This window comes from Dipodomys ordii, unplaced genomic scaffold (genome assembly GCF_000151885.1).
Source record: "Dipodomys ordii isolate 6190 unplaced genomic scaffold, Dord_2.0 Scaffold62, whole genome shotgun sequence".
In the NCBI taxonomy this organism is placed as follows: Eukaryota; Metazoa; Chordata; class Mammalia; order Rodentia; family Heteromyidae; genus Dipodomys; species Dipodomys ordii.
The window spans coordinates 571,733-582,930 of record NW_012267278.1 but is presented as its reverse complement, the minus strand read 5'-3'; the positions used below and the strand labels follow the sequence as shown (position 1 = coordinate 582,930).

The following is an 11,198-nucleotide window of genomic DNA, read 5'->3' as shown; positions in this document are numbered from 1 at the left end:
GAGGAGAGGAGAGGAGAGGAGAGGAGAGGAGAGGAGAGGCAAGGCGAGGAGAGAGGAGAGGAGAGGAGAGAGGAGAGGAGGAAAGAATGACAGATAAGGGGTAATTCCCAGATCTTTGGCTTAAATAATTATGTGAATCATGAAGCCATTTCCTAGGATAGGAAATATAGCATGGAGTGGTTGAAGAAGACAGATGCTGAATTCTATTTTAAATATTTAAAGTACTTATAGAATATTCAAGTTAGTGTTCCATAAGGCAATTTGTTAGACAGGTTCTAAAACTAGAAAAGAGATTTGAGTAGGATATACAAGTTGTACATCCCTAATACAAAAAACAAAATCCAGATGCCTGAAAAAAATTCCCAATCTAAAAACACTTCTAATCCCAAATATTTCATATGATATACTTAAAGCTGTATAAATTAGGAGTTATCATCTTAACTGCTGATAAATTGTGGCCACTGAAACTAAAGTTTACCTGGGAAAAATGTCTAGAGTAAGCAGAGAGCCCAGTCCAGAAGCATGGTTATCAATGCTATCTTAAGGGAACGAGGCAAAGGACCCTACCAAGGACTGTGCAAACACATCTGGAAATGATTAATGCCATCGACTTCTCTTTATAATGTCCACTTTTGTTCCTGTGATACCGTCCTGAAATTTTTCAGGTAAGTTTCCCTAAGAGAATGTTTCCTATAGGTGTGGGTCAATAACAAAGTCCTTTCATACAATTGCCTTTGCTCTCTCTCATTTCTATTCATACTTGTCTCCACTCCTTTTCTCCTCTTTTTCTCCGCTCCCTTCTCCATTTCCTCTCTTCTCCCTCTCCTTTTCCCCTCTCTTCACTTTCCTTTCTCTCCTCTCTTCCTTTGACAAGGTCTTGTTTTAGTGAGACCCTGCGCCACAGGTTTTTCTTCCCACCATCTCTCATGGTTTCCTACACCACCATTTCCATTTCATCAATTATTATTCAGATAAAGATAAAACCATTCATGTTAGAAGGAAATAGACATTTAAACTGACTACTGATGCTGAAATTCTTTAAAGTTTTAAAATACTATAGCCTAAATTGGGTAGATACATTATCTGCAATGTATTCTTTAAATCATAGACATAATTAATACACTAAACTCTAAATTTCAATTTTTTACATACAATTTTAAAGGGTAATATTTTTCCCTTGAACATTACTATATACCTATAACTAATAAGCTATGGCTTGAATATATGTGTTCCTCACAAAATTCATGTTGAAACCTAATCCCCAATGTACCAGAATGAAAATGAAGGTGATTAGGTCATGGAGGGTTCTCATAAATGACATTAATGTCTTACAATAGAAGCTTCACAATGAGTTCACCCCTTTTTTTCCTTGACAACATGAGGACCCAGCAACAAGGCACCATCTCGGAAGCAGACACTGAACCTGCTAGTTAGCACCTTAATCTTGGACTTTCCAGCCTCCAGAACTGTAAGAAAATAAATTTCTGTTGTTTATAAGTTACCCAATCTAAAACTTATTTTAAAATTTCAGTACACACGGACTAAGACAATATGGAAAAACTTACGTTGTTCTCCTAAAGTCCTTCTGAAGTGTAGGGTATTCTGGCATCTTTCGGATATCTTCCCAATCTTTATCTTACAAAAAATATTGAATATTGTTATAGAAAATAACATTTATTTATTTATTTATTTATTTATGGTCATGAGGCTTGAACTTAGGGCCTGGATGCTGTCCTTGAGCTCTTTTTTTGCTCAAGGCTTGCACTCTACCACTTTGAGCCACAGCTCAACTTTTGATTTTCTGGTGATTAATTGAGGGTAAGAGTCTGATAGACTTTCCTGGCTGGGATGGCTTTAAACCCTGATCCTCAGATTTCAGCCTTCTGATTAGCTAGGATGACAGGCATGAGCCACTGGCACTGGCATTTTTAAAATTTTTTTACTGATATTATAAAGATGATGTACAGTTTTTTAGTTTTAAAATATAGATCAAATATAATTTAAATTGCTTCTGAACAGGAAAATAAGTTACCTGCAGGAAACCCCATGACACTAAATATCCGATCAAGTTGATCATGATGAAAGGGATTGCTTGTTTTTATATCTTCTTGACGACAATGAAAAATAGGTTCTGAAGTCAACAATTCAGCAAATATACAACCTATTGCCCATATGTCTATGAAAAAAACAAATTTTATACAAATGCATTATATTTACTTAAGTATAATTCCAACATGCATATAAGAATACTTTTCAGTAAAACAATTCACAAAATACAGTAAGTGTATTATGAAAATGTATAAGCCAGGTGCTGGTGGCTTATGCCTGTAATCCTAGCTACTCAGAAGGCTAAGATCTGAGGATCATGATTCAAAGCCACTTGATGCAGGAAAGTCTGTGAGACTTTTTTTTTTGGGGGGGGGGGAGAGCAGTCCTGGGCCAGGGCCTGGACACTGTCTCTGAGCTTATTTCTGCTAGCACTCTACCACTTGAGTCACAAAGCTACTTCCAGCCTTTTCTGTTTATGTGGTACTGAGGAATCAAACCCAGGGTTTCATGCATGCTAGGCAAGCACTCTACCACTAAGCCCCATTCCCAGCCCACCAAAAAGCCAGAACTGAAGCTGTGGTTCAAGTGGGTAGATCACTAGCCTTGAGCACAAAAGCTCAGAGCTAGAGCCCAGGCCCTGAGTTTAAGCTCCAGCACTGGCACAAAAGAGATGGGAAAGGAAAGGAGGGAGGGGAAGGAAGGAAAAGAAGAGAAAATGTACAGAGTGTATAAGTGACATGAAATAGCTATTTCATCATGTAACAGACTGGAAGCCAAATAAGAAACATTTACTTTTAAATTTCCTGATGAAGTTAAACTCAGGAAGAACTCAACTTGGCAAGCAATGATTTTCTTTTTGTTTTGTTTTTTGAAGCCAGACCTTGCAATGTAGTTAAGGCTAGCCTCAAACTCCTAATCCTATTGCCTCAGCCTCCCAACCATTAGACTTACAGCAGTGCACAATTGTAACTGGTACAATGAATTAGATTTGGGGAAAAAATTTTGTGTAGCTCATTTAACTGTTGAAGCACCAATTATTAATCTCAAATAGGAGATAAAAGAATGAAATAAGATTATAGTCAGATAAAAAATGTAATTCTGTGTGTGTGTATGAGAGCGAGGAGAGAGAGAGAGAGAGAGATCTAAGGCTTGAACTCAGGGTTTGGGTGCTGTCCCCAAGCTTTAGGTTAGTATAGTGCTCTACCACAGTAGAGCCATAGCTGTACTGCTTTTTGGTAGTTAACTGGAAATAAGAGTCTCACAGACTTTCCTGACCAGGCTGGCTTTAAACCACAATCCTCAGACCCTAGATTCCTGAGTAGCTAAAGATTACAGGCATGAGCCACCCAAGCCTGGCTTATAATTATTTTAAAGTAATTAAATGCATAATTATACAGCAATGCATATTAAGTCTAGACAGATGTAAAAGAGTTTGGAAAATTCAACTTTTTTTTTGCTGGTCGTGGGGCCTAAACTCTGCGCCTGGGTGCTGTCCCTCAGCTCTTCAGCTCAAGGCTAAGTGTTCTACCACTGAGCCACAGCACTACTTCCAGCCTTTTTCTGCTTATGTGGAGCTGAGGAATCGAACCCAGGGCCTCAAGCATGCAAGTCAAGCACTCTACCACTGAGCCATCTTCCCAGCCCCTGGAAAATTCAACTTCTGTCTGAAAGACTACCAGCCTCAGTTCTTTTAGAAGAAATTATAAGGTATAAACTTATAAATAATACGAGTACACACAGGCTTTACATGAGAGTAGAAAATACATTTATCTATTCATTTACTTATAGCCTTTCTGCTAACTCCATCTCCAAAACAAAGTCTAGCATCTTTAAAAGTTTTGTCAGGGTCTACAAATGTAGCTTAGTGGTAGAGTACCTGCTTAGCATTCCCAAAACTGTTTTAATCCACAGCACCTCACAATAAAATTATTGTCTATTTAAAGCCACCATAGATTATTCTGTTGGATTTTTTGTTTATTTTTGGTCACTCTTGGGTCTTGAACTCTGTCCTGGGGGCTGTCTCTGAGCTCTTCAGCTCAAGGCAAGTGCTCTACCACTTGAGCCACAGCACCACTTCTGGTTTTCTGGTGGTTAATTGGAGAAGAGTCTCACAGACTTTTCTGTCCAGGCTGAACTGGGATCCTCAGATCTCAACCTCCTGAGTAGGTAGGATTACAGGTGTGAGCCACCAGCACCTGGCTTTTGGATTTTATATATGAAAAAAACAAACAAACAACTATAATTTGCCAGGCGTTGGTGGCTCACACCTATAATCCTAGCTACTCAGGAGGCTGAGATCTGAGGATCATGGTTCAAAGCCAGCCAGGGCAGGGAAGTCCCTGAGACTCTTATCTCCAATTAACTACCAGAAAACCAGAAGTGGTACTGTGGCTCAAAGGGTAGAGTGCTAGCCTGGAGCTGAAGAGTTCAGGGTCAGGGCCCAAACCCAGAGTTCAAGCCCCATGATGACAAAAACAAACAAAACAACAACAACAAAAAAAACCTATAATTTATCTTCTGGTACTATAATACTCTACCTACAACATTTTATCAAATGTGAATTAATTTTTGTGACATGTATATTCATATTTATAAGTTTAAATAAATGCCACTTAGGATTTATTAGAAAGAGAAAAGTTAATAATGCTACAAATATGGTGTATTATAGAAAAGTACAGTATTTACCACAGTGTTACTATATTCTACAGATAAGAGTTTGATTATATTCATTAATTAGAGTAACTGTTATTATTCTTTTGCAAAACAAATTACACCAAATGGAAAAAGATCTACATAACAATGCTGAGAGTTTGGGCTGGGAAGGTGGCTCAGTGGTAGAGTGCTTGCCTTGCATGCCTGAGGCCCTGGGTTCGATTCCTTAGCACCATATAAGCAAAAAGAAAAAAGCCGGAAGTGGCACTGTGGCTCAAGTGGTAGAGTGCTAGCCTTGAGCTGAAGAGCTGAGGGACAGTGCCCAGGCCCAGAGTTCAGGCCCCACAACTGGACCCAAAAAAAAAAACAATGCTGAGAGTTTGGTTTTTGGGTTTTTTTTTGTTTTTGTTTTTGGTGTTAGTCCTGGGGCTTGAACTCAGAGCCTACGTGCTGTACCTGGGTTTGTTGGGATTTTTTGCTCAAGGTTAGCATTCTACTACTTGAGCTACAGCTTCACTTCTGGCTTTTTCGTATATAAGTAGAGATAAAAATCCCCTCCCCAGGCTGACTTTGAACCATGATCCTCAGATCTCAGCCTCCTGAGCAGATGGCATTACAAGGGTAAGCCAAAGGCGCCCAGCTTAAAAATGACCATAAAGAATAAATAAATAAATAAAAATAAACAATGAATAAGGGGACTGACAAAATGTCTCAAGTGACAGAATAATTGCCTAGTAAGTGTGAGGCCCTGAATTCAAACCCTAGTACTTTTTTTTTTTTTTTTTTTTTTAGTCAGTTGTGGGTTGTGGGGCTTGAACTCTGGGCCTTGGGCTGTCCCTGAGCTCTGGAGCCACTTCTGGTTTTCTGGTGGCTAACTGGAGATAAGAGTCTCACAGACTTTCCTGCCTGGGCTGCTTTAAACCGTGATCCTCAGATCTGAGCCTCCTGAGTAGCCAGGATTACAGGCATGAGCCACTGATGCCCAGGGCCCAATACTTCTTTAAAAAAAAAATTCGAGAGCTGGGAAGGTGGCTCAGTGGTAGAGTGCTTGCCTTGCATGCATGAGGCCCTGGGTTCGATTCCTCAGCACCACATAAGCAAAAAGAAAAAAAGCCGGAAGTGGCACTGTGGCTCAAGTGGTAGAGTGCTAGCCTTGAGCTGAAGAGCTGAGGGACAGTGCCCAGGCCCAGAGTTCAGGCCCCACAACTGGACCCAAAAAAAAAAAAAAATTCGAAATTGAGAAATATAGAAGTCAATAGAACGCTTACAAAGAGCTATAGACTAGGTTTTACCAAGTAGCTTTAGTATTATAAAGCTATAATAAAGTTATACTTACTTACATTTCATAGATACTTGGTATTAATGAATTTGATGTCAAGACTATAAATCATTTTAGATCAACTTACCAATGGCCTTTGTATAATGCCTCGCACCAAGCAAAAGTTCTGGAGCCCGATACCAAAATGTCACAACTACTGGATCCAAATCTGCTAGTGGCTTTAAGGGAGAATTGAACAATCTGGCAAAACCCATATCAGCTAAAAAATAAAATAAATTCATATAAAATTTAGTATCACATTATTAAAACCATTCAGGGTTGACAACAATAGCTACTGGCCTTATAGAACAATGCTTTCCCTCTGAAAAAAATAATAGCAGAAATCTATATCACACAGTGGGGATTATGTTTAGTACTCCCCCACACCCAAAAAGATACTACTACTGTGCCTGTTTTGTTGATTAAGAGCAAAATAGTTTCCTCTGACTTGCCCAAGAACCCATAAAGTAGGTTCAGAATCAGAATTAGAATCCAGCTCTGACTGCAGGGACAGTTAAAATATTCTTAAATGATTTTCAAATCTAAAACAGTCTAAAAATCTAAACAATTACTTATTATTTCTGCATACCTACCTATGTATGGAAGAACTGATTACACCTAGGTTCAGTATGTCCTAAGGCCAACTTCCCTACAAACTCACAAGAGCTGATTTGTATGGAGCTCTTTCATACAGCATATTGGTGACTTGGAACTGGCTATGATAGAAGTATTTATAACATGAAAAACAGAAAATTCCACAAACTGTGGCTTTTGTCCTCCAGAAAATCAGCTGAAGAGTTTTTGGGTTTTTTTTGGGGTCCGGTCGTGGGGCCTGAACTCTGGGCCTGGGTGCTGTCCCTCAGCTCTTCAGCTCAAGGCTAACGCTCTACCACTTGAGCCACAGCACCACTTCCGGCTTTTTTCTTTTTGCTTACGTGGTGCTGAGGAATCGAACCCAGGGCCTCAGGCATGCAAGGCAAGCGCTCTACCACTGAGCCACCTTCCCAGCCCCCAAATCAGCTGAAGAGTAACCAACATATCACACGTTTCCAAAAATATGACTAGAATACACAAGTTATAACTAGTTATAAAGCAGTATTTAACAAAGGTCTAAACCAAAGTTAATTGATTTAAATATTAGGGGCTACATAAAACTAATAAAAAGAGTATTCAAAACTACAGTTAAGTCATAGAAACTATTTTTTTAGATTTTATAAGTTTACAAATGGCACACAAACACACATATAACCTGTATTACCTAATTTAATCTTCATAAAAATAATAGTTTAATAAGCACTCCTGAGATGAAAGATCTAAGGCCAACGCAGTTGAATGACTTGTCCACATTGATAGCAATAGTAAGTAAAGAGCTCAGTATTTAAAAAATCATGCTACAATTTAGGATCTGACTAATTATACTATAATTATACTAATTATACTATAGATTATACATATGACAATTACAAGTCACAAAGTTGCTGTCACAAGAATGATAAACCTATTAATTTGAAATATGTAATATATGCAGGTAATTTGAATATATAAGGGGCCCCACTATACTATAAAATGCACAAATAGACAAAAACATTTCAACTATAGAAAATCACTTAATCTAAAACTAATCTGCTTATGACATAATATACATTAAAATTTTGATTACTATGATTTTGTTGCTTTAGAGTTTGAAATTTTTACATTTAAAAAATTTACAAGACTTTTTGAGGATGCTTTGGAGTATCTAGGTCTTAAGAAGCAAAGTAACCCAAGGAAGACTACACTGATGCCTATTTTTAAACTAAATTTCCCTGTAGCAAACAAAAATATTCAACCATTTTACTAATATTATACCTATCATTCTATAATATTGCACAATATTCAAAGCAATGCTTTATACATTTAATAAATGCTAATTGTTGTTGATAGCAAAGTATGCCATCAAATAGATAAAAATGGCTGCAAATGATATGGTTAATCAGATTAAACAACCAGATATGGATTACAGTTGATGGCAAAGTATGATGAAATGCCATATAATTCATTAAAAAGCACTTTAAAGCAGAGGCAATAGCTTTTATTTCTCCCCTTACTCTTTATCTCTTTAGTTTTAGGTAAGTAAGTCTATTTAATGACTAGATGAAATCAAGGCCAAAAAGAAGAAAATAGTTTTAAAAATTATTCCTATTATATAAACATTAAAGTGCTTCAAACCACTTTTTAAATAATTACTAATTTAGACAAAAGTTAACTACCCAAAACACTACTAGAACAATTTTTAAATATCAGACTGAGTGGAATTGTTCAATTAAGAAGACTGATATAGCAGAATTCTGGTGTGGATCCTAATCAGGCAATATCAAATGATAGAAAAGCAGTTACACAAGTTCTACCACACAAAGAACTTATATAACAAAATACAGAGAGTATATAAAAGTAAAAAGCTAATTACATAATGAGAATAAAGGAAGTTGCTGGTTTTTACTAGGTACAAAATCTATGAAGGGATTATGTCTCCTTCAAGGTATTATCGAGAATAATGTTTAATAGACACTTATGGACTAAATAGTTTAATAGACTAAATGAAAGTAGAACTTGATCTGAATCCTGGAAGACAGGTATTTTTATATAGTAAAACATAAAGGCAGTAAGTAAGTTAGAAGGGATGGAGGGTATAGCTCAGTGATAGAGTGCCTGCCTAGCAAGTGTAAGATCCAGGAGTTCAAACCCCAGCAACAGACTAGATAGATATAGTGGGGAGAGAGACAGAGAGACAGAGAGAGAAAGAGAAAGGGGGGGACATTTTTGATAAGGTCTGGGAACCCAGAACCTAATTCATGCTAGGCAAAAACTCCTACCACTGAGCTAGCTATGTTCTCAGTTCCCCTATGATTGTTATTTTTTTTATAACAATGATGATGAAGAGTTGGGAATATGTATTTCAGTGGTAGAATACTTAGCTAGTATGTATGAGGTTCTGGGTTCAATCTCCAGCACCATAAAAATATTACTAGTGAAATTAAAAAATAATGTGCTATTAAAACAAGAAGCTCAATCAACTAAATCAATCGTTTCTTCATTAGAACTTTATTATTAATTACTGCTTACTTTTTTTTTTAAATGCTAGTTCTCAGTTTGAACTCAGGGCCTGGACACTGTCCCTGAGCTTTGCTTGCTCAAGGCTAACACTCTACCTCTTGAGCCACAGCTAAACTTCCAAGCTTTTTTTAGTAGTTGACTGGACAGAAGAGACTAATGGAGTTTATTGCCATGATCCCCAAATCTCCTGAATAGCTAGGATTACAGGCATGAGTCACTGCCCGCCCCCCAGCAGCTACTGCTTACTTATAATCCTGGTTGATCTTGTATACAATTATAATTCTTTTTCTTTTCTTTTGTGCCAATACTGGGGCTTGAACTCAGGCCTGGACATTGTTCCTGAGCTTTTTTTTTTGCTCAAGGCTACCTCTCTACCATTTGAGACACAGCTCTACTTTTGGCTCTTTGGTGGTTAATGGGAGGTAAAAGTCTCAAAGACTTTCCAGCCCACTGGCGTCTAATCATAATCCTCAAATCTCAGCCTCCAGAGTGGCTAAGATTAAAGGTGTGAGCCCCCATCCCCCAGCAGTATAATACTAACATTCTTAACAATAAAGTAACTGCCCTGACCAGATTACAGATTATAGAATTTTATGTTGAAGAATGGTAAGGAGAAGACATTAGATTGGGGGAAAAGGCATAAACAACAGAGAATCTAAGATGATACTGAATTTGCTTTGGGACAATGGAGTATATGTTGTAGGAGGAAACCCAAATAGAGGGGAGAACGCCTTTAGTTGGGAAGAACAGAATCTAAAATCTTACAATAAGTGCCAAAGATTCTAAGACTGAGGATATAACTTATCAAATCCCTTAAGTATTGTAGAGGGAGATGGAGACCATTCCCCAAACCAGTGTTTACAATGTCTTAAAATAGGTTAATAAAACAAAACAGGAAATAGTGAATAAAAGGTAGACTAACAGCAAAAGCAGTAGATATAAAAACAGAATTTCATAATTCCATATAAGCCAAAGGAGAAGGTCTCAAGGACAGCTAGTCAGAAGAAGAAATGATTTACAGAGTAAAGGAGAACAGTGACTGATACACTTATTAAGATAGAGGTCACCTTTTAGAGAAAGTTTTGATAGAGGGATACAACTAAAAGGCTTACTTGTAAACAATTAAGTGAAAGCAAAGGGTAAACATCAAGAGTGTTCCAACAATAGAGGAAAAAGAGTGTCTGAATTTGTGTTTGAAGAGGGGAATATCAGAAATAAAACAATGTGGAGATAAACATTTATTTTTAAATTGGGAAGAGGACTATAAATGCTGAAAAAGGAGAAACAAGAAGGGCATGGGCTGGGAAGGTGGCTCAGTGGTAGAGTGCTTGTCTTGCATGCCTGAGGCCCTGGGTTCAATTCCTCAGCACCACATAAGAAAAAAGCTAGAAGTGGTGCTGTGGCTCAAGTGGTAGAGAGTTAGCCTTGAGCTGAGGAGCTGAGGGACAGCGCCCAAGCCCAGAGTCCAGGCCCCACGACCGGACCCAAAAAAAATCAAACAAGTAGGGCTTAAATGGCAAAGTTATGTTATGGGGAATTTAAGTCAAGTGGGAAGATATTTAAAAGTCAGAAAAACGACTAAGATAGCACCTTAGAAAGGGAAGATTCACTATTTCCCTAAAGCTAGTTCAAAAACTCAGTTGTTCTAACAAAAATCAGTGACGTTATACCAGATAGCTCTGATATCACCAGGTACCCACATTTGTAGCGTAAAAATCTCAGGACAACCTATGACGTCTAAAAGATATGAAAGACTGTATTTAGACTGTATTTATTCTAAATACAGTCTTTCTTATCTTTGATATCTTTTAGAAGGGGGTTGTGTTAAACAAATAAGGTAACATATGAAAGCAAGTAGTACACGTTGTTTATCTGGCTATCTCTCATAAGGAGGGACTATCCTTTATCTCCTTTCCACTTGCATCTGGCAAAAAGCAGGTACACAACAAATGCCTGTAAGAAAGACAGTGGGGGGGGGGGGGGCTGGGAAGGTGGCTCAGTGGTAGAGTGCTTGCCTTGCATGCCTGAGGCCCTGGGTTCGATTCCTTAGCACCATATAAGCAAAAAGAAAAAAGCCGGAAGTGGC

At 37.9% G+C, this 11,198-nt stretch overlaps 1 protein-coding gene across 1 annotated transcript in view; it reads right to left on the bottom strand.

Moving 5' to 3' along the window:
• Positions 1-11,198, bottom strand: part of Cdk19 (cyclin-dependent kinase 19) — a 116,399-nt gene that overhangs the window by 20,058 nt on the left and 85,143 nt on the right. Inside the window, exons 6-8 of the mRNA XM_013022364.1 lie at positions 6,108-6,239; positions 2,033-2,176; positions 1,566-1,635 (exon numbers count right to left, since the gene is read on the bottom strand). Of these exons, the coding sequence (XP_012877818.1) occupies positions 1,566-1,635; positions 2,033-2,176; positions 6,108-6,239 (346 nt within the window). The remainder of the gene's footprint in view (positions 1-1,565; positions 1,636-2,032; positions 2,177-6,107; positions 6,240-11,198) is intronic.